The sequence below is a fragment of the Protomyctophum parallelum genome (genome assembly GCF_964188405.1).
Source record: "Protomyctophum parallelum genome assembly, chromosome: 7".
Classification (NCBI taxonomy): Eukaryota; Metazoa; Chordata; class Actinopteri; order Myctophiformes; family Myctophidae; genus Protomyctophum; species Protomyctophum parallelum.
Window position 1 is genome coordinate 30011728 of NC_139705.1, and position 22802 is coordinate 30034529.

Sequence of the window (22802 nt, forward strand, 5' to 3'; positions counted from 1 at the left end):
CTGCCAGATGATAGCTAAAGCAATCTTGTTAAAATTACCCCAAAAGTGTTTAAAATTGAAATACCCCAATCAATTAAAATCTACTTTTGATTGTAGCCTACCCCAGGCCCCAAAACAAGTTGTTTTCAATAGCCTATTTGGATATTAATTTGATCACATATAAAAATGAATGATACCCCCTCCTATAAATGCACCCTTGCATTCAGATTTTATAGGGGGCAGTTTTGAATTGCAGCCGTCCGTATAGGTGCCCTTTGAGAGCGGTTTTGAAGGAGTCAAAGGATTCGCATGTCTTAATGACTGTTGGTAGGGTGTTCCACATATTGGTGGCATAGGAGCGAAAATAATTTAGTCCCTTGTTTGTGCCGAATCTGGGTTGCACATGGTTTGTTGCACTCCCTCTGGTGTTGTGGGTGTGGTGTGGACTTCGTTAACATCCATGATCCATATCCATCCATCCATCCATCCATCCATCCATCCATCCATCCATCCATCCATCCATCCATCCATCCATCCATCCATCCATCCATCTGCGTGTGTTGTGTTTTGGATTCGTTGATCACGTGACTTCTTGTTTTTGCGCATCATCCCTCCTCCGCGCGCCGCCGCTCTTCGGTTCATGATAGAAAGATACAGGCTTTTTTTTACATTTTTGTTGCCCTACCGGCCTACCGTAATTAAAATATGGCCACGTCGGAGGAGAACTTATCTGGTGAAACTGGGGGTCGATTATTATTATTAGACCCGCAGTCCGAACTGGACGATGTTGTGGCACCACCTCCGCCCAGTCCGCCGTCACACGTGGATATGGACACAGCGATCGTGCTGCTAGGAGCCGGGGTGACAGCGATCACCCACCCGCTCCTCTATGTGAAACTGTTGATCCAGGTGATGATGAGACACAACAGATTAATAACCGTTATTATGTCATTATTATGATTGAATGAACCTGCATACATACATGTAAACTGTAGTTTGCCTGTCGCCAATGTAACGTTAGCTATGTGGCTATAGTATATAATATAGCCTACCCCTTTTTAACAGTATTATGGGCTATAGCCTACACATGATGATACAGGATGGAACAATGTTTTCATGGAGACGATAAATCGGTTTCGTTAATATGCAAAAGTATCATTGTACTGTACATTTACCTGTTACAATTTAATTTTGTATTTGTAATAATACCAGTTCGATCCTTATCACTTCTTAACTGACCATAACAATCTTTCACATCATAGGCTACTCGTTTCGCCTTAATGCAAATAATAACAGCACCAATTAGACAAACTGCAGGCCTACTGTACATTCTGCCAAACCAAGACCCCCTGCAGCTGGCATTAATTGATTCATTCATATGTGCTTTTTTGGTTCCAGGTCGGACATGAGCCTCTTCCTCCAACTGTGGGTGCCACCATGTTTGGCAGGAGGGTCCTGTACCTTCCTGGGTTCTTCTCCTATGGTGAGTGAGTGGACTGGAGTTATTGGATCTTGAGTTGACATGCCATGACATGCATTGTTTTGGCAGTCACTTTTTCATGTCAAGGACCCCCAAATTGACACTCATTAGCCCGCGGACCCTCCCCCCCACAAGACAAGAGTTTTACGGCTGTAGCAGTGATTCTCAACCCATTTTATTTTAATCACCCCCATAGTTATTTCTATCTCTGGGGACCCCAATTTATATTGTAATATCAATGTTAATTTAACTCTGAGAGTGTACAATAACGGGTCCATTTGGTTCCATTTGTACACTCTCTGAGTGACAGACCCATAAGGGTCCATTTGGTTCCTAGCTATCATTTAGCTGGGTACCCTCTGGAACTCCCTCAAGGACCCCTAGGGGTCTCGGGCCCGGACCCCACTTTGGGAACCTCTGGTTTATGTATTATGTCAGTTAAGGGGAGATGACAGGCACAGAAGGAGGTGACTTGTCACTTGGGTGTGTGTTCTCAACTTCTCACTCAGAACAGCATATTGTGTGTTCTCACTCAGCACAGCATATTGTGTGTTCTCACTCAGCACAGCATATTGTGTGTTCTCACTCAGCACAGCATATTGTGTGTTCTCACTCAGCACAGCATATTGTGTGTTCTCACTCAGCACAGCATATTGTGTGTTCTCACTCAGCACAGCATATTGTGTGTTCTCACTCAGCACAGCATATTGTGTGTTCTCACTCAGAACAGCATATTGTGTGTTCTCACTCAGCACAGCATATTGTGTGTTCTCACTCAGCACAGCATATTGTGTGTTCTCACTCAGCACAGCATATTGTGTGTTCTCACTCAGCACAGCATATTGTGTGTTCTCACTCAGCACAGCATATTGTGTGTTCTCACTCAGCACAGCATATTGTGTGTTCTCACTCAGCACAGCATATTGTGTGTTCTCACTCAGAACAGCATATTGTGTGTTCTCACTCAGCACAGCATATTGTGTGTTCTCACTCAGCACAGCATATTGTGTGTTCTCACTCAGCACAGCATATTGTGTGTTCTCACTCAGCACAGCATATTGTGTGTTCTCACTCAGCACAGCATATTGTGTGTTCTCACTCAGCACAGCATATTGTGTGTTCTCACTCAGCACAGCATATTGTGTGTTCTCACTCAGCACAGCATATTGTGTGTTCTCACTCAGCACAGCATATTGTGAGAGTGGATGGAAAGAGAGGACTCTTTCGCGGCCTCTCCCCACGTATCCTTTCCAGTGCCATCTCCACCATTGTCAGAAGCAAAGTTAAAAAGGTAAACAATGTTTTACTAAGATTATACACAATTGTCTAAAGGTAGTGTTGTAAATCAGTTTTTTATAGTCTCCAGTAGGTTTGTGCAATGATGCACAAATGATGGATTTTCTTTGTTTCTTCTTTTTCCAGGTTAGGCCTAGGGCATTCACTAGAAGTGAATCACTAGTTGACTAGTTGCCTAGTTTTTAATGGTGGATAACAGTCGCAAGACATGCTGTGCAATTTTTTTGTTATGCAGCATTTTATTATGCATTTTATTTGTATTTTCCAATGCCAAAAACACAATTAAATAGTTAATTGCATAGTCATAACGTAATATCTCATGATCATGACAGCCCTAAACATCAACACATTAAAATGCGTATTTAACAGTTTAACCTTTTAAATGTAAGTGTGTCATTCTGCAGTCCATGCCATCGGAACAGGTGGGACACCTGTCCAACAGAGATGACCTAAAGACGTCACTCAAGAAAGTGGTCAAAGAGGTGAGACGTCATCATCTGAAGCACTCTCTAAAATAAATAAATACACACCCTATGACAGTGGTTCCCAAACCTTTTCACGTTAAGGACCCCCAAATGTGGACTCCCATTTGAAGAGATATTCCAGGGACCCCCATAAGAGAAAATTTTTACCGCTCTAGCAGTGATTCTCAACCCGTTTAATTTCAAGGACCCCCAGTTTGACATGCATATTACAGACCCCTGGCATTTCTATCTCTGGGACCCCCAAATTATATTGTAAAGTCAATGTTAATTTAACTCTGAGAGTGTACAAACCATTTGTACCCCACTTTGGGAACGACTGCCCTATGAAGTCTTGAAATCATGGAGAGTTTGGGGGGGATTTGTCGCATTCCTGAGCCAACAATGTGATGACCGGGCCATCGGTCAATAGCAGACTTGAGTCTCCGCCAGTCATAAAATTATTAAAAAAGCTAAAATCTCCATGAATTCCAGGCTTCATGGGGTGTGTAATTGATGGTTTTGTGCTGCTGCTGGCGTACTGATACCGGACACAAGAAATAGTTCCATGTGACAGAGGGGTCAAAGTTGAACGAAGTTGCTCTATATGGTTGAAATAGGTCAACAATACAAATGACACTAGTTTTGTGGATTGATTTATTTTTAATGCGTGGCCCCCACGCATTAAATGCCAGACATTTTTTATTACACATGCTTTTATTATTTTCCTTTGGTTTCCCTTTTGTGTCTCTTCAGACCTCACATGAGATGGTGATCCAGTGCCTGTCCAGAATAGCCACTCATCCATGTCATGGTATTGTACTCTTTACTGTATGTATTCAAACTGTCTCTGTTTCCTTGTCTTTTAGATAATCTCCTGCTTTTTCTCTACCCCAATACAAGTAAATATCTACATTACAAATTACACAATAGACTAAATACATTGCTGTATTAACCAAGTTAAAGGAGTTAACATCTGACCCTATATAGGGAAGACTCTGTCATCAATGCTACACCGTAAAACCGTTAATCTAACTCGGATAGTGTACAAATGTATCCAAATGGACCGCTAGAGGCCTCAGCATGTGTACATATTTACACTATCAGAGTTAAATTAACACTCTGGATTTCAGTGCTGCACAATTAATCGAAAAAATATTGCGATCTAGACACCCATGTCAATCTAATTTCATTCCGTAAAGAATCGTGCGGCACTAGTTAGTGTCCAATTCATTTTAGTTACTCATATGTTTTTGCTACAAGAGAGAGAGAGAGAGGTTTAAGTCTAGCTTTGATGTTGTCTGTTTAAAGCCACAGTCTGTCTCCAGTGATCTCAATTCTTGTCGAGGGAAATCAAGATTCACATTTGAGCAAGAATTGAGCAGCACTACTGGATATTATAGTGTAGCCATTACCTAGTTTTTTATTAGTTTCCTCCAGGCGGATATGACCAACATTAACGGTCAACATGCAAACTGACTTCTGTTCTGACCCCATTCTGCTTTCTGTTTCAGTTATCTCTGTGCGTTGCATGACTCAGTTCATAGGCAGAGAGGCCAAGTACGGGTAAGACCCATTTTGATTAGGATGACAGTGATTCTTATCTTCTGTAGGAAAAAACTTTCGCACAGCTAGGAATCAGGCGTATGCACAGGTGCGTAGGCTAGTGGACATCAATGAAAGGAATAGAAGACGCCCGGACCTTCTTCAGGCATCTTGCCATCTTGCCCCGAAACGTTGCATTATTAAAAAGAAAGTACTCATGTACCGAGCAGATACACAGTGCACGGGTGTATTCTATTCCTTTCAGTGGTTCTTATCTTAACATGTGTGCCAGGGATATTGTAAGTGGGCCCCCAAATAATAACTTCAAAATGATAATATAACGAAATAAAATAATGCAAAAATACTACATTAGTTCTATTGATCCTCCTAGCCGGAACATCATCAATTGGTTGATCATTAAACATAGGCATGCATTTTTTCATTGTATTTTGGGGTCAGATGGGTGGGCTGCGAACACGTTTTGAGGTATTTTCAAGTTGGGGCCCTGATTCAGAAGAGGTTTTGACTCAGTAACCAACACCTGGAATATGAGCTCAGATTACATTTTTGTAACTGTAACTGTTAAATACACCGGTCGGCGTGGTCTCAACCGAACTAGTGTAAAATAAACAAATGTGCTGTAGGGACAATGTGCTGCGTGCATGCCATATCTGGATATGTACAGTAACAGTACAGTACAGCACAGCACAGCACAGCACAGCACAGCACAGCACAGCACAGCACAGCACAGCACAGCACAGCACAGCACAGCACAGCACAGCGTGTGCATTGAGTGCACAATGTAATATGTGTTCATCTCCAGTAGGTGTCACTGTCTATACTAGTGTCACTGCAGTGCACGCAGAGTTCATACATAGATAGGTCTCCTCTGTCCAGTCATATTACTCATCTCACAATGTCACCATAAAGTTACAGTTTTCTACCACAGGGAAAACATGCACATGTACATATGTTACTCTTTTAGTTTTAGGCATTTAGCAGACGCTCCTAATCCAGAGCGCCATACATTAAGCAAGAACAAAGAATAAAAAAGCATGGCATACATACATCAAATACATACGAAGTAGTTATCATGAATCATACGTAAGCTAAGAGCATAACAGTGGAAAATCTACAGTATATAATGAAACTATGCATACAGTATACTATACAGTGCTATGTTTACATACAATGCTAGTAAATATGTTTTACTCTTATGTGCCTGTACACAAGATGCAACAGTAAAGTACAACCTTGAACCCACTGTACATGTTACCTACGGTATCTACTAGCATTATTTGTCCTTGCAGGACGAACAAGATAAATGAATAAAGGTTGATTGATATATGCATATTATTATAATTAGTTTGATCATTCTTTCACGTATTCGCTCTGTACACTGCAGTGGGTTGTTCAGCTGTATTTCCAAGATCTTTGAAGAGGAAGGTGTTGCAGGATTCTTTGTGTGAGTAATTCATTTTATAATTTCACGATTCCATAGATGAGTGCTCTAAATAAATACAACCATTGTGAGACTTGTGTAACTATGCTGGACTCTGTGTTGTGGATGTGTGTGTGTGTGTGTGTGTGTGTTTGCAGGGGTGTTGTACCCCATGTACTAGGAGAGGTCATCTTCTTGTGGGGTTGTAATCTCCTTGCTCACTTCATCAACTCCTACGCCGTAGACGACAACGTAAGTCTAGAACCACGATGTCGAAATTTAAAACATGTCTTCTAAATCATGACAATTTTCTGATAAACCTATGTTTCTATATCAGTGGACCGTGGTGCTCAACCTGCTCAACCCCCAAAAATATATGTAATTGGCTGCTGACCCCCACCTGAAAATATGTTGTTCCAGGGAAGCAAAGCAAAGATTCAAGTTAAAAATGTTCGCTCTGAAAGAAGATATATTCAAAGATTTGAGGCACATTTTCACGACTTTTCAAAAATGCCGCACTATGAGCACTATGAGCACTATGAGCTTGTAGATGATTGATACTTTGTATGATGGTGTCCCATGGACAAAATAACAAATCTACAAGGTCACTCACAACGTTTCATGTGTATTTTGGGCTAATAACTGACCCGATGCCGAAGAGTGATTTGATCCATTTTTCTTGTTTAGGAAAATAAGTTGTTCTAAACTGTATGAGCATATTTATAAACCGTTTGTCACGGTACTATTATTGGCAGATGAACTACATGTTCAACTTGGGCAACTTAACAAATAAAATAAACAATGCAGTGTGTTGTGACTTAAATATGACTTAATATTGTGTTGTTAATCTTGTCATTATGGGGCAAGCCAATATTCTACGACAACCGTCCAGATTTTTAGTATCGTCCTAGTATAGTTCAAATCCTTGGTTATGGTTAACGTGTCTTTTGTTAATGTGTCCGATGCATTCATGTTTCAGTTCAGCCAAGCCCCAGCAGTGCGAAGCTACACTAAATTTGTAATGGGGGTAAGATTGATGTTGAAATTGTAGTCGGACAAGTTTTCCAATCCATGTTGTATTAGGTACACATCTGAGTTGAGTTTTTTATTCTTCTCTAGATTGGAGTGAGTGTATTGACATATCCGTTTATGCTAGTAGCAGACCTTATGGCGGTCAACAATTGTGGGTAAGTAATTGACATTGTGCTTTTTTTTTTTTTTACTAATTATTACAGTGTATTCAACCATATTTAGGTAGACTATGTGCTTGGTAAGACACTAATTAGCCCCGCGGACCCCCATTTGAAGAGATAATGCCAGGGACCCCCATAAGAGAAGATTTTTATGGCTCTAGCAGTGATTTTTAACAATTTTAAGCCCCATTCAAGCCCCCCCCCCCCCCCCCAATTCAGGTTTGACCTGTGTCAAAGTGTACATAATATGGTTCCATTTGTACTGTACATTCTCTGAGTTGCAGTACCATAAGGGTCCATTTGGTTCCTAACTATATCATTTAGCTGGGGACCCCTTGGAACTCCCTCAATCCCTCAACCACTGCTGTAGGATACTGTAAAATAACGGGCTGCCTGAGTTTTGGTGAAAGGATTCATTTCAATGACAATTACTTTTTTTTTTTTGTCTATGATGTGTGTTCACAGTTTGGCTGCTGGTCTTCCTCCCAACTCTCCCATATTCAAGTCCTGGCTGCATTGCTGGAATCACCTCAGTCAAAAGGTTCTCTGTGTTTGTGTGTATGCGTGCGTGTGTTCTGTCCCATGTCTTCTGTCTTGTCATGTTAACATTAACAGTTTGACTGTTTTTTACGATTATCCCGCATTTTAATCAACCCCCCTTCACTGCCGAGATTGTTGTATTACCTTTAGAGCATACGCTGAATTATTTGGGCTTTTAATCCGCGAAAATCCATCAAAAAAAGCTCCCGTGGTTTGTTATGATCTGTGTGTAGCATCCACCATCTTGGTGCACCCGGAAGACGCACACACGATTGGTTTCAATGAGGCGTTGCACCCAATGCATTTCCATTGGCCTCAATTTCCCAGAAGCCCTAGCAGCCCACAGCATGTGACGATTTCCGGTTTTGTCATCACAGCGAAGGCATCCAGTCTCATACTCCGCGACGAAGACGGATTTTCTTTTGATTCATTACATTACGGCGGATTAAACACATAAAACAAAAGGCGGGTATGTCCGATACGGCAGCGACATTAACCTGGAGTAATCCATTCCCGGCACGGAAACTGTTAATGAATCTGATTTGTGAAAGAATCCCCACACACGCACACTAACGCTTCCCGTTTCCTAAACAATTAGCATAATGATGATGTTTAGGAATTACCGCTGTTCTACTTAAAGAAATTAAATTGCATTATGAAATGTTTCTGAACGTGTTTATATCTATTGCTAGTTTGACCACTTCACTTTGACTACTTTTGCAATGTAGTTAAATAAAAAATATAGATAGATAAATCATAAAAAAAGATTTGTCTGGAAAATAAATTTGTGTTTAAAATATCGTGAAAAATGGTATCGTGAACCTCATATCGTGATACGTATCGTATCGTGAGTTGAGTATCGTTACATGCCTTGTTAACACGTTGACTCTCTGTATCCACCACCATAGGGCCAACTGTTCAGGGGATCGAGTTTCTTTTTTCGCCGCGTGCCTATGACAGCGGTGGAAGTGGCTGAGATCTGACACCTGCTGCAAGAGCATGCCACCAACATTACCTCTTCTCATGTCCTTTCCTCAGAGACCAAAAGGAGCTTCCCTTTTCCACTAACACTCTACTGCCCACGTGTGGACATACTGTAGCATGAGCAGCAAAAAGAGAGCCTCAAGGAGCAAGCACATCACTGAACCTTTATGTTTAGCCTTAATTTAAAAGATGTGTCTTCTAGTATAAGGACCTGTTAAAACGTACTGTAGGCCTCTCCGTTTGACAAATGATAATATTCAACTTTATTTGTATGCCGTTTTCTTCTTTTTTAAACAAAAATGTATGGGATTTATTGTAAAAGAAAATACAGCGGATCAAGGGGAAGATGCAAGAATGAGCTCAAAACAAACAAAGGACTAAAACGGAAAATAAGAAACATGGTGATAAGTGTTGAGACTTGAGAGAGGCCAAGGAGGAATACATGAGCACCATCAAAAGGCCGATGTTTTTTAGAAGTAATTTAATGTCACAGGACGTTTGCTAGCCGGAGATGCCGGGCATGGCGTTCCAAAGCTTGAGTACCTGGTCAAGAATAATCGAGCAGGTTCAAACAAAATAGTTGTGTATCTTGTTTTTTTTTCTTTTTTAATAAACAGAAGATTATCATTAGGCAGCTAAAAGGAAGAGGCAGCATTATTCTACAATCTTAGAAAATGCTTAGTCTGGCATTTGACACCAAGTCTAATGCCAGATACCCATTTTGAGCGGGAACCCCTTTTGGTGTTTTAAGGATTATGTTATACTTTAGCTATTGAAAAATAGCAGATCTACAAGCTCATAGCGCGGAATCGAGTGCCGTGCTACAAGATTGTAGGTCTGCAATTTTTGAAAAATCGTGAAAATGTGCCTCAAATCATTGAATATATATTATTTCAGAGTGAAAGTTTTTAACTAAAATCTTTGCTTCTGGGGGGTTTCCTGGAACAACATATTTTCAGATTGGGGTCGGCGGCCAAATACATAATAATAATTCAGGGGTCCTATTGAGCACCACTGATACAGAAACATAGGTATTTCAGAAAACTGTTAGGATTTAGAAGCCATTTTTTTATCGCCCTCAGGTCTAAATGGGCTAAGAGGCCTTGATCTTCTTTCTAGTAAGAGTTTTCAATTTGAAGCCTTCCTGATTCAAGTTTGACGTTTCAGTATTTTCTTTAGTATTAGTATTATTTAGACCAGAGACCATAATATATAGAGAACCACAGCTGGAAGTGCCAGGGATGAACCTACTACATGTGCTTCCCCAATGACTGAGTGTAAATGTGCATAATACGTTCATGTAGTCTTCAGTAGGTTGTGTTGGATCGCCATAACTAAGGAAAAGCATGAATCTGTTACACTGTATATCATTATCTGTTAATTTAACAGTGTACAAAATGTAACCAAATGGACCCATTTTGATTACATGTGTACACTTAACGCTGAGGATTTTACTGTGTACACATAATTTGCCTGTTTTATTTGAGCACTTGAATTATGAAGTATATAGTGTTCGTTCGCTGTTTTCCATATTGCCAAATTTGCCATGCAACAACTTTCTCATGTTTTCCGTCTTAATTACTTCTCACACTGTTCTCCTATAGGAAGAGAAAAGTGATCAAGATGAAAACTATTACAATTAGCCTACTGTTGAGTCTTAATGTTATGTTAAAAAAAATGTCTGACCTTACATTTGCCTGTATCGGTGTTGTAACCTTGCCTTATGTTTTTTATATAAAATAACAGGACTGTTGTTCAAGTAATCTGTTAGTCTTCACATCTTTGTCTAGTCGAGTTCACGCTCTCAACAGTTTCTGGAACAATGATGGAAGAAATATACAAAATCTTTTGAAAATAACATCTACAAACTTTCTATCACCTTTCTATGTCTCTGTCTCTCTCTCTCTCTCTCTCCTGTCCTTCCTTCCCTCCATTAATCTACCCCCCTCTCTCTCTCTCTCGTCATCCAGTTTGGTTTGTAATTTAATTGAATTTGTCTCCTTTACAAACGTGTTTTGCAATACGTTGTGAGTTTGTAGATCGGTATAGGGCTCAAATGGTTATGCACGTTTAGTAAATAATGAAAATCTACAAAGTAACGTTTTCAAATCATTGTAAAAAAGTAAAAGTACAATATTACCTCTCGGATGTACAAGTATGGAAAACGCTCAAAGTAAAAAAATACCTCAAAATGGTACTTTAGTACATTTAGTACACCTTAAATTACTATCAGCAATGTAGGAAATTAGATTAAAAATACACTAATGTATATGAAGCAATTACAAAAGCATCAATTTGCAACTGAAAATAACCGGGTTTAGTGCATATTTTGTACATGGAATCCACTTCACTTGTGCCAAGTGCTGGTAGTCCTATAAATAATGTAGGTTAGCTGACATTACTGTATTTATGACCTCCCAAACATGAAGCACGTTGAAGCTGCAATACATAACTTTATTTTGGAGAATAAAACACAACTTTAATAAATCTGTCTGGTAGATTAATCCAATTACTGTGGTGGTTGGAGGTGGTCTATTAATTAACATATCTCTGCTGTCGGGAAGAAACAACATATTTTCAGTTTTCGGGGGCGGCGGCCAAATACAGATAATTTTTGGGGTCCTTGACATGAAATATTGAGCACCACTGATATAGAAACATAGGTTTTTCACAAAACTGTCAGGATTTAGAAGACATTTTTTTAATTTCGGGTTAATATACAGTAATGTGTGGCTGTTATAGACTGTAGTAATGTATTCCAAAGAGCATGATGTAACTATTTACCAATGAATATTCATTACATGCACATACACCATATTTACAAAACATGAGGTGTCCCATTGCCTTTAACAGTTTGCTGTCAATTTATTGGTACAAATACGCGAATACAAAAAAAATGTAAATATTACATACATCAGTGCTGATATGTGTAACTTTTTATTTTTTTATCTCACAAACTCTTTGCTGAACAGAAATTCTTGTAAAAGTATAAACCGTTTAGAGATGAGGTTTCGTGCTGAGATTCAACTGGGGAAATCAACCAAAGTGAAAAAACATTCCTCCAAATAAATATCACTTGTTTTCCCCAACATAAATTACATTATGAACACAATGGCATTATAGTTGAAGTACCTGGGGGGGGGGGGGGGGGATGGTATTGAAAAATAACACAAAAACGGTTTATTGCAATTAGTGTAAAAGTCAATACCAAGAAAATAAAAGCAAATGAACAGACTTGAAAACCTTATACCTAAGGGTCAACAGTTCTGAGAATGAATGCATGTTGGTTACACGTTCATTCCATGTGTCTTCCGTTTTATTTGGACTTTATATAATTTTTTTTATATATATATATATATATAATATATATATATATATATATAATATAAAGTTTTTAAGTCTAGTTTTACTTCGTAACATGTTATTAACACGGAATAGTCAGGACCAAGATTAGAAGAAAAATAGCAAATCTAAAATTCTTTAAGATTTTACAAAGACTAACAAGTCTTGGTAAACACACAACACTATTTCAGTTGGCCTTTGTGGTTGTAAGCCTCGTTTGTATTCATTATTTCTGTTAACTATCAAATGTGCTTCTGGGGGGTCCCTGGAACAACGTATTTTCAGATGGGGGTCGTTTGAGAAATGTTTGAGAACCACTGACATAGAATCATGGGTTTTTCAGAAAACCGTCAGGATTTAGAAGGCATTTGTAGAATCGTCTTCAGGTCTAAATGGGTTAAAGGCAGGTGCTGAACTTACAGCAGAAAACGTACAGACAAAATAAAGGTTTGCACACCGTAGCTTCCCTTTGCATATTGACTTTCAGTACCACCGGAGTGGGGTGAGCGACATTCTAAGCACAAAGAGCAGTGTCTCTCATCTTATTTATGACTCACATTTGTCATTAGAGATGTTCAGTTTCACATAACGTTGCTGTCGGGAGTAAACCTCATGAATCCATTTTTGAGGTTTTTGTGGCATAAATCAGTGCTATTGAACACCCTTTACGTCCGTGTGTTGTTTTTCGAAAATATTGAACTAATGGAAAGTAGTAAAAAGAAAAACGTTGATGAGGCTGTATTGTTTTTTTTTAATATAAGGTTTTCTTTATTGCTTGAAAAATGTATATTTTTCATCTCCTGAAAAATGAACATTTTGGAGTTATGAGGTTTCCTCCCAACAGCAGAGATATGAACAGTGCAGTGATATGTTAACAAGCACATTTGTAAATATAACTGGCTTGACCAGCAAGACACACACACACACACACACACACACACACACACACACACACACACACACACACACACAGGTGGTACCAAAAAATAAATATGCAAAAGGGTGCTACACATTGTGATGACTTCAGCTTAATAAAGTCTTAGCCCATGTTCTTTCTATACATCTCAAGAGCAGCCTCCTTCTCTCGCAAGAGATCTTTCAGTCTTTCTATTCGTTCTTGCATTTTCTTTTCATTCGTTTCAGACACAACCGACGTGGCGGGCAAGTTGCCGTTGGCCGGACTGTCTTCAGTGGTGTGACCTTGCTCGCCCTCGGTCGAAAGACCGAGCTTTGTCCCCAAAGTTATTTGTTCAATCTTCCTCGGAACCTTAGCTGATATTTCTTCCCTTTCTACATTACTCGACTTCCTCGGTCGGCCCCTTTTCCTTCGTATTTTACCCGACTCCGGCGGCACACCGCCTTCTTGCTGAGTTAGATCTTGTTTCTTTTGTTTGGCGTGTGGTGTCTTCTTTGCCAGTGCAGCTACAGGCATCCCACACGGACAAGCCGTACACATCTTTGGCTTACCCTTCCTCTTGGGCTTCGCACTCGACTCGGCGCAACAGGGTTTATGATGATTGGTAACAGTGCCGTGTGCGGCGGGGCCACCATTTTCATCTGCACAGCTGACGGGATCTTCGTCTACTGGCTCCATGGGGCCAAACATCTGTTCAAATTCAACATTGCAGCGTGTGTCTTTTGGTGTGCTTCGATTAGTACTGTGAACCCTAATCTCTAGCCCGGGACAGGCGGCGGAGAGAGGCGCGGTCCTCAATTCTGCATTTGAACGTTGCGTAGGAGACCAAAGATCCAGCGTAGGGTTTGGTGTGGCGAGGCCATCTGCCCAGGTGGTGTCCGTCTCATTCACCACAGGGGAACCATGTCTCTGCTTTGGGTCACCGAGGTCCTGTGAGAAATTATAGAAATAAATACTTTAATAACATCAGATACAAATTATTTCATGCCATTTGCTTGCACAGTTTATCAGTGAAAACAGATTATCCCTGCTTCAACTTGCTCGTTGATCCCTGAATGGATTCGAGGGGAACACGCACCGTCACACCACTGGCAATGACTGGAATCCCTTTTGACGCGGACCCAGTTCTGGTGGCGTCAATTTTCTCCAGGTATATACGAATATCTGACGTTATCCCAAATATCTGTCTCAGCAGGTGATCACATTTGGATTTCTGGCAACAAAAAACAAAAATCAACAAAATGATGCGCTTAATTCCAAACTCCAACATTGAAAGTATGAAGATAGAACCGATAGTCTGCACTAACAAACAATTTGACAAATGATTTATTAAAGTGAATAATTAGTTGTCTACTCAAAGATATTGGCCATTGAGCCTAAAAGCCTTAGAGCTCTATTTTCGCCCATGCTAAACCCCTTATCGCTAAACGTCTTTGCCTTTTACTATTTTTAAAAACATTTTTGAATAGTTAAAATAGCCGATCTACAAGCTCACGAATTGTTGATGTAGACCGGCTAGCTAGTTGTTGAAATGTCTTTCAAAATAGTAAAAAAAAAAAAGAAAAGGTCAAAGAAGTTTAGGGATAAGGGGTTTAGCATGGACGAAAATAGAGCCCTTAAGGGGAATACCACTAATTTTCAACATTTTACCATTAATATACCTTAGAGTTGTTGTGTGGAAAATTGGAAATAATAAAAAAGTCCCCCTTCTGTGTTGTGTTGCTTTCTGTGTTGCTTAGAACTGGAGGTCTGAAAAGAATCTGTAACATTATGAAGTACATCTCAGTGACATCACAAAGATGTACTACAGATTTTTTTCAGACCTCCAGTATGGGGGTCTTTTAATTTTATTTAACAACTCTAAGGTATATTATGCCATAGTAAAATGTTGGAAATGTGTGGTATTCCCTCTACAACTATTGTAACCTTAAATAATATAATCAATAGGTCTGAGTTTCTGAGTGCGGAACCATTGTTGGTATCAGGACAAGACACTGAAAATGGGAACTTTAGTGCAGCTGGGGGAATAAAATACAGGACATTTAAAAATACAGAATTAGAAACAATATGTTTATGAGAAAGATAAGAGAGCCATGCTACAGTATATTGATTGGGCATTTATTCAGGACGGGAACGCCTTTTGGTATTTTAAGCATTAGCTGTTGAAAAGAATCTACAAGCTCATAGTGCGGCACAGAGTGACATAGAAACAGAGGTTTTTCAAGAAACTGTTAGATTTAGAAGACATTTCTTTAGTAGAATCGTCTAAATGGGTTAACACTAGACATACAGTGTGTCAGTCAGATAAATGATGTGATGATACCAAACGCAGTGGCCATACCTCCACATCGTGGCTTTCGTTCTCCAGTGTCACACTGATGCCGTCCGAGATGCTGTCCTCATGTTGAATGTTCTCCATCAACTCCATCCATTCCACGTTAATGGGATGCACTGTCACACTCTTCATCGGTTGTGACGTGGCACCGGCGTGCTGACCGTTGTTTTTCTTGCCTCCCTCACCTTTAAGATTCCTTTCCATGCCTGGGCCAGGAGTAGCCACACATGGTTTGCTGGTGCCTCTTCCGTGACCGGTGAGTATTTGTCGTTTCCCGTGAACCTCTCCACCGACCCGACCACGATCGACAGCCGTTGCATTTTGATAGCTTCCATTCGACATTCGATCACTACCAATGACCATACTGTCTGAAATGTTGGCCAATTCCGAAACAATGGGATGCATTTCCACACAATCCACCGGTTGGGACGCACTGTGCCGACTGTTGATTTTCTGGTCTCCGTCTTTAATGTTTTTAACGTTTTCTATACCTGGGCCAGAAATATTCTCACTAGGTCTGTCGGTGGTATTAGGTTCCCTTACATGACCAGAGAGTATCTGTTGTGCCTCTTCACCAGCTTGACAATTACCAGCAGCAGGAATGCTTTGACGGTTTCCATTCGTCAAGATAGTTGAAGTTTCTCTACCAAGAACCACATGCTTGTCCAGCTTTCCCGCGCCATTTTGTGCAGGGTCTTGCGCGGGTGCCAATTTACTCGCTGGCACGTTATTGATCCTATTTTTCTCTGGTCCAAACATGGAGTTGGGTGGATTATAGGACACAAATATGACATTGCGAGGATCATCAACTAGGGCGCCTTCATTCATTGAGATAGTTGTACTATCTCTACCAATTACCACATTCTGGACCGGACCTTTATCCAGCTTCCCCGTGCCATCTCGCTCAGGTCCTTTCGCCAGGTGTTGCACAGGTGGCATGTAGGATACGAATATGACGTTGTCTTCATCCATCTGGGTGATATGCTGCATACTTGATAGCACCTGCGGCATGGTGTCATCCTGAGGCTCATCGTCACAGAGGTCAATTATGTCATTCGATCCAGCTGGAATTCTAATTTGTATGGAGTTCTGGCTTGTATTCGATGTTTGATGTGCACCTGGAACATTTACTAGTTGCGAGGGTTGTGAGCTTGCTTTTTTAACTCCTCCACAAGACTTTGTTGTTGGAGGTGAACTAGGGAGAATATTACCCCTTTTAGCCAAAGGATACACCTTGCCATTGCACATCATTAAGGCATTGTCCTTTTTGGGTCCACTTTTTGGAGGACTTGGTGAAGAAACTGGTGCCTTCTTTGGCGGGGCAGTTACATGTGTGTTCAACTTCTGCGTGGATTCCCTCTCAGCCACAGTCTTGGATTCCGTGACAGGTGAATTCACAGGAACCAGACACGGTGCCAAGGTGCCATCTCCCTCTTCAATCACCCATTTTATTGGGCTCTTAGGCCTCTGTGAATCAGTGGCACCACACCTTGAAACTGGACTTGATCCTGTTGAGGGTCTACGAGAGGTTTGGTCTACTGACTTGGAAGGTGACTTGATGCTGGTGACTGAAGTTGTGCGTAGTGCAGGAGTGCTCTGATTCATGGTTTGTACAGGTGACAAGAAGAGCACTTTTGGTGAACTTGAGCTGGTAGCTGACGTAGTGGGTGTAACAATCTTTTTCTTAATGGCTAGCACGAGTTCAGATACTGTTTTGGGGACTGTATTGATTTGTGCATTGGAGGGAATGCACAAGTTCACAGTCACTGGCAAGTTATTTTTAACCGTTAACGACTGCCTTTGGGGCAGTCGAGGCAAGGCACCCCGAGCTTGTGTCACAATATTAGTGAGATTTTGTGGGGCAGAGTTAGCGTTTATAGTACGGTTGCCATTAAAATGTCTTCTTTCCTCACCAACGTCTTTAGGTGAGGAAATTTGCCTCCTCATAAACTGTCCATTAGCTGAAGTATTCAAGGTTACTGTGTTTACAATCTGAATATCGGAGGAGTTAGTTGTGGTTTTGGGTCTTTGTGGTTGAACGCTGTCCACTATGTAATTGCTTGTTTGGGACTGTACAAACTGTCCATTGACCTTTTGGACAGGAATCAATTTCATGATGTTTCTTCCATCTGCACCAATAGCTGGCATTGCTTGGTAGAAGACACCCGTCCCACTGAAAAGAAGAAAAAAAAGAAGAGAAAAGATATATAGCTGGCCAGTATAAAGTTTAATTAAACAAAGCAAATAAATAGAACTTGTTAAAGAGTACCTCCACTCAAAAGTCAGAAAACAGGCAGTTCTCAGTGTTGCACCTGCTTCTACGGTTTCAGACTTTTAAGTAGAAATAATTGTACCCGTTTAACCACTCAATGATTGATTGAGATTCTGTGTAGCCTAGTACTGTAGACATTATCTGTGGAAGTCAACTGTCTGAGAGACAAATGTGGGCCTGAAACTTTGCTACATTTTTGAAATACCTCACATCATAGTACTGATGCCATAGACTGGCCTAAAAGTACTTTGTGCCCATTTCACTTGCACATTAACCCAAGCAGGCAATCATTGCATCACTCCTAGTATTGGAAAGGTTAGAGAAATTAAGGTGGAGCTAGTGCTACTTTTCAGGTAGGCCTAGTGGGTTCCATAACAGACTGAGACAGGTTGGGATTACCATCATCAACCTCAAAATTAGAGGCATTAATCAACAAATCAATATAACCCATCACAATCATTACTATGTTGCAGCACACAGAAAGTGAAAATGTATATGGAACTAAACCAGCTCAGTGTCCTTGTGGTTAGAGTGTCCTCCCTGAGACTGGGAGGTCGGGGTTCAATCCCCGGCCGGGTCATACCAAAGACTCTTCAAGAGCACTTCAAGTCAAGGGACTGGTTTCAGAAAGGGCCAGTGCCTCCCTGCTTGGCACTCAGTGTCAAGGGTTGGATTGGGGGTAAGTCCCTGTGACATACTAGCGTCATGTTCAGGGGGTGTACTTGTACATCAAGCTTCCTCACGCTACAGAAACAGCTAGGAAATAGGCTCCTGCCCTATGGGCCCCATGGCTCGGCAACGCTACTTACATATGGAACTAACTTTAGCACATCTGTAAATTAAATGAGGCATTTAGTCTCATTTAAGCCACCTTCAAATAACGTTTTGTTTTTTGTTTTAATTTAGCTCTGATGAGTGTACACACGTTTAATTAACCAAATGGACCCGTTCCAACACTGAGGATTTTACAGTGGCCGTCTGCAATACTGCTAGTAGTGCACATGCTAATTCAGAATATTGAGGAGAAAGCGTGCAATTACCAAGTGTGTGGATTGTTGTGGAAAATTAACAAGTAGTGCAACTAGTTACCGTTAGCAGGGAGTAATATGCACACATCCACCAAATAACGTTACTTAAAATGAAGCCCAGCCTGCAGCCATAGGTGAGCGAGATTAGTATATCTTTCCATCATTCTGATGTGAAAGAAAATTATGTAGATAAATATAAGCACCTAAATTCAAACTTACCTGTAAATAGCATTGGACTGCATTTCTTTATTTGCGTTATGCATGCTGGGGGCACCTTAGATGATGTTCTAGTGGAAGGAAAAGGCTGCTGTGCATCACTGCTAGCTTGGCATATCTGCTGCAAAAAGGGAGAAAAAACAGATACATTTTAAATATAGTCATTTCTGAGGACAGTGGCAAATTTAGAAACCAGAGAGGCTAAACAATAGACAATAAAATGTGTATATACACTTAGAAAATCACACCCGTGTTAAGTGAGGGGCGCTCTTATTATCATACGTCATCATACATCATCTCATTGGCTCATTCTGGCCAATAACAATTTGAGTCCTCACTTTTGTCTTCAATGTTTGTGTTTACACACTTTTGTCTTCAATGTCTGGACTAGCGCCCGTCAATATAAATAAGAATGGTAATGATTTATTTTGACTGATTAACCTGTTTAAAAGCATAAAACTAAATGCAAAAAAAGAAACATTAGCAATTTCACACCTTTGGGCATTTACGCACGCACACACACAGGTCAGGTTGTGGCCTCCTGGTGGTGCTATAATAAGCCAGTGTGAAAAGGGTGCCATTTCTTCTTACGCCTTGGATGGCAATTGGATGATTTGAGGCATTTTGTTTCAAAAATGTATTTTGCAAAAATCCACCCGTTGGTGGCGCTATCACAAAAAAGGGTAGGATATATTCCTCAGCCTAGTAGGCACGTCTGTGAAAGATTTCACGTAAATTGCACGCTGAGTTCATGATTTGAGGCTTTTTGTTCAAAACGGGCCAATCCTGTAAACTTTGAAAGCCAATGTTAGGATGAAATATATGGAATGAAATATTGGACAGATCTGTCTTGAGCACATGACTATAGAGATACTGTGGAACGATTTGCAGGATTTTTGGACAAAATATGGAGGAGTAATATCAACAAATGTGTTTTACAAAAGTCGGTCTCCTGGTGGCGCGATAACAGGCTGTTCTGGAAAATTTGGGGCAGAGGTTCATTGTTGGCATCTAGGGAGTGTGTGTGCAAAATTTGGCATCGACCGGGTTAACGGTGCCGGAGATTAGCTGGTAACAGACGGACGGACGGAGGGCAAAACATACTCTCTCCCCATGCCTTCGGCCTGGTGAGGACAATAAAATATAAATGTGATTATGTGAATAAACAGCAACATGGTGCATATTGTATGTGCACATAAAGGTGCAGCATACAGAATATAGCCTATTTATTCACTCTATTATTTCAGGAACATGCTCTTCATTCTCTATCTATTCTTCTTCCCTTTCCTGGAAAAAGACAAATAATGGAGCTTGTAAAAACAAGTATGCCATCATGCACTTCTCTTGACACCTAAAACCTGTGATGGGACTGAATAAGGCGGCCGATTCTGGCAAACCAACTACAGTCATGCCGTAAAAACATATTGTTTTCCACTGTCAACCGAGCCAAGCATGTCATGTGAGAGGAGGAAGACACCATCCGCCTTGATCGCCCCTCGATCATCCAGAGATTGTACAGTAACAGACTACAGCAACGTCAGTTACGTAATGGAAACAATGGACGACTGTAATGGCATACCAATGGGAATAGCTAGGCTTACGCTTGATATGCTGCCGTGTAGCAGCCCCATATTCAGTTTCAGTCCCTATGCTTATTCTGTAGCTGAAGACAGCTCCCGTGTGCAAAACGCTGCGACGGTGTGAGATCAACATATAAACGAATTAATAACACCATGGCGTTATATTCGTTTCGTTTACTGCATTTTTCATTGAGTGTGCTGGACTTTTACTTTCATATGAAGTCAGACTTAAGGGGAATCCAATCCATTCACTCGATAATTTCAACACAGCGGTTAGACCAGTTCTGTACTTCTTTCAGGCCATCCCTTTTGGTTCAAACACACTATAAGCCTGCCTATATCAACATTAAAGTCGCACTGCCCTTCAGACGTCAATCATCATCGCATTGTACTGTAGTGTTACTGTAGTGTGTATTTATTTGACGAGGCCGGCTGCGCCATCTAGTTAGTAGTTACAACTATGTTACGACTGCCAATAATGGCCGCCTTCCTGGATGAGTTACGTTACACACAAGCTGAACAGCGACTACAAGTACACACACAGATCCTCTCGTAATAAGACCGTATTTAAGCAAAAGGGGTCGGTTAGGATACCTGGTGGACGTTTAGAATCTACGTTGGTCTAGATTCGTCTCCCTTTTACAGCAGCACGGTTGTATTTGCCGTCGCATCAGCATGGCAAGATGTATGCTTTTCTTTCTACATACATTCCTTTTTTTCCTTGTTTTGTTTTGTTTTTTTTCCCTCCCCAGGCTGTTCCTCGCTCAACTGTTTCCGGTTCCTCTTGAGTCGTTACATTTCCACATCCGTTCCGTTACAGCTGGAGCTGTAGTCTCGCGTGGCCTTACGCGTAGCCAGACAACAGTCCAAGTCCAACAGTCTGGTAACGCGAGACTACAGGAGGCTGCGTTCAAGAATCAACACACGTTGTAACGATAGTGTTGTAGTGCAATGGGAGCCATTTGAAGTACACAAAACCGTCAGATGTTAGGGTACCTGGTTATTTCATAACCTGGGACCCCCAAAAAAAACATTTTACAGTTGTGTATACATTTCGCGATAAAGATCATTGTTGTTGTTACCATGTAAACATCTACTTCCGGTTTAAGATCATTCCCTGGAAGCAAGTGGTGCTGACGTGACATCTTGTGGTCATTGTGGAGAAGGGGTTTTTTTTACCACTCAAAATGGAAACTCTTGCTCTCCATTTCAACCTCTTTCTTTCCTTGGCGTATATTTTCTAATGGAGGTCCGGGTCTAATGAGGATGAATTTGGGGTCCTTGAAAAGTTTGGGAACCAGTGCTGTATACAACTCAGCTGTTCTATAATCCTTCTGACAGGCTGACGTCAAGGAATATGTTTTCATCCCTCTGTGTGTGTGTGTGTGTGTGTGTGTGTGTGTGTGTGTGTGTGTGTGTGTGTGTGTGTGTGTGTGTGCGTGCGCGCGCGTGCGTCTGTGCGTGTGTGTGTGTGTGTGTGTGTGTTTATCTGCCCGGGGATAATTTTACAAACCACTAGTGAAAAGATTTCAGTGAAAAATATTTTCACTGTTTGGGGACTGTGAAGGATGGAGTCCATTACTTATTACTTGTGCTTCAACACAAGAAGAACGATAAGAGTTTCATTCTTTGTGTATCGTTATTAATTTATTATTTATCCCATCAACAGTCAGAACAACAAATGTCTTGGCACTTTTCTTTTACACAAAAAAATAAACATTCTCTGGACTTTACTACACAATAAAAAAATATATATATTTAATGCTACATCCAGTGAATCACATGACCAAGAAAGAAATGATTGGATCACCATTGATCAGAGGTAGAACATTCTGCAGATTATTTTTGTTGTTGGTGCTTTTTTCTATTGCTGATTTAGGCTAACATGTAACATTGCATGTTCTATAGAAATGTCCAACAGCAATGTGATATTCTACAAAGGTTAGCGGAGATGCTCACAGAAACGCATATTCCCATGAAAACGGATGGATTTGTACTGCAGAAGTATTCTGACAGAACACCTGATATCAGAGAAAATATAAGTTGTTACACACAATTAATATTCCGACATGAAACACTTTTTTTTTCGTCCTCCATATTCACAATATTATTGTAATATTTAATATCCAATAATAAACAAATAAAATACAATAAAAAACAAATCAGAATGTAGTTAAGAATCAATCCCAGAATA

The 22802-nt window shown here is 40.6% G+C and overlaps 2 protein-coding genes across 4 annotated transcripts; one reads left to right on the plus strand and one right to left on the minus strand.

Moving 5' to 3' along the window:
- The first annotated feature begins 757 nt into the window (after positions 1-757).
- LOC310861860 (mitochondrial carrier homolog 1-like) lies at positions 758-9125 on the plus strand. Its single transcript, XM_083769546.1, has 12 exons — positions 758-888; positions 1378-1462; positions 2644-2750; positions 3160-3237; positions 3973-4030; positions 4731-4782; positions 6167-6226; positions 6361-6454; positions 7182-7229; positions 7322-7389; positions 7861-7936; positions 8844-9125. The coding sequence occupies exons 1-12, from the start codon at positions 808-810 to the stop codon at positions 8916-8918; spliced, it is 882 nt and encodes a 293-aa protein (XP_083625672.1). The 5' UTR covers positions 758-807; the 3' UTR covers positions 8919-9125.
- A 4092-nt stretch (positions 9126-13217) lies between these two features.
- Positions 13218-21365, minus strand: lrif1 (ligand dependent nuclear receptor interacting factor 1). 3 transcript variants are annotated; one of them, XM_083769516.1, is made up of 5 exons: positions 21203-21365; positions 19032-19146; positions 15519-17685; positions 14256-14390; positions 13218-14107 (listed from the first exon to the last, which is right to left on the minus strand). In XM_083769516.1, exons 2-5 carry the CDS (start codon positions 19073-19075, stop codon positions 13301-13303), a joined length of 3153 nt encoding a protein of 1050 aa, XP_083625642.1. In that variant the 5' UTR covers positions 19076-19146; positions 21203-21365; the 3' UTR covers positions 13218-13300. The 3 variants fall into 3 exon arrangements, with proteins under 3 accessions (XP_083625642.1, XP_083625641.1, XP_083625643.1); XM_083769515.1 differs by having other exon boundaries at positions 19032-19149; XM_083769517.1 differs by lacking the exon at positions 14256-14390 and having other exon boundaries at positions 19032-19149.
- Between the last annotated feature and the right edge of the window lie 1437 nt (positions 21366-22802).

What these genes read in the sequence shown, in the direction of transcription:
- LOC310861860 (XM_083769546.1), top strand. Translation starts at nt 808, where the DNA reads ATGGACACAGCGATCGTGCTGCTAGGAGCCGGGGTGACAGCGATCACC. An exon ending in GGCAGAGAGGCCAAGTACGG is followed by an intron (nt 4,783 to 6,166) that starts GTAAGACCCATT and finishes TGTACACTGCAG; the next exon opens with TGGGTTGTTCAGCTGTATTT. An exon ending in ATGGCGGTCAACAATTGTGG is followed by an intron (nt 7,390 to 7,860) that starts GTAAGTAATTGA and finishes GTGTGTTCACAG; the next exon opens with TTTGGCTGCTGGTCTTCCTC.
- lrif1 (XM_083769516.1), bottom strand. Translation starts at nt 19,075, where the DNA reads ATGCATAACGCAAATAAAGAAATGCAGTCCAATGCTATTTACAG. An exon ending in CAGTCCAATGCTATTTACAG is followed by an intron (nt 17,686 to 19,031) that starts GTAAGTTTGAAT and finishes TCTTCTTTTCAG; the next exon opens with TGGGACGGGTGTCTTCTACC. An exon ending in ACGAAAGCCACGATGTGGAG is followed by an intron (nt 14,391 to 15,518) that starts GTATGGCCACTG and finishes TTTTGTTGCCAG; the next exon opens with AAATCCAAATGTGATCACCT.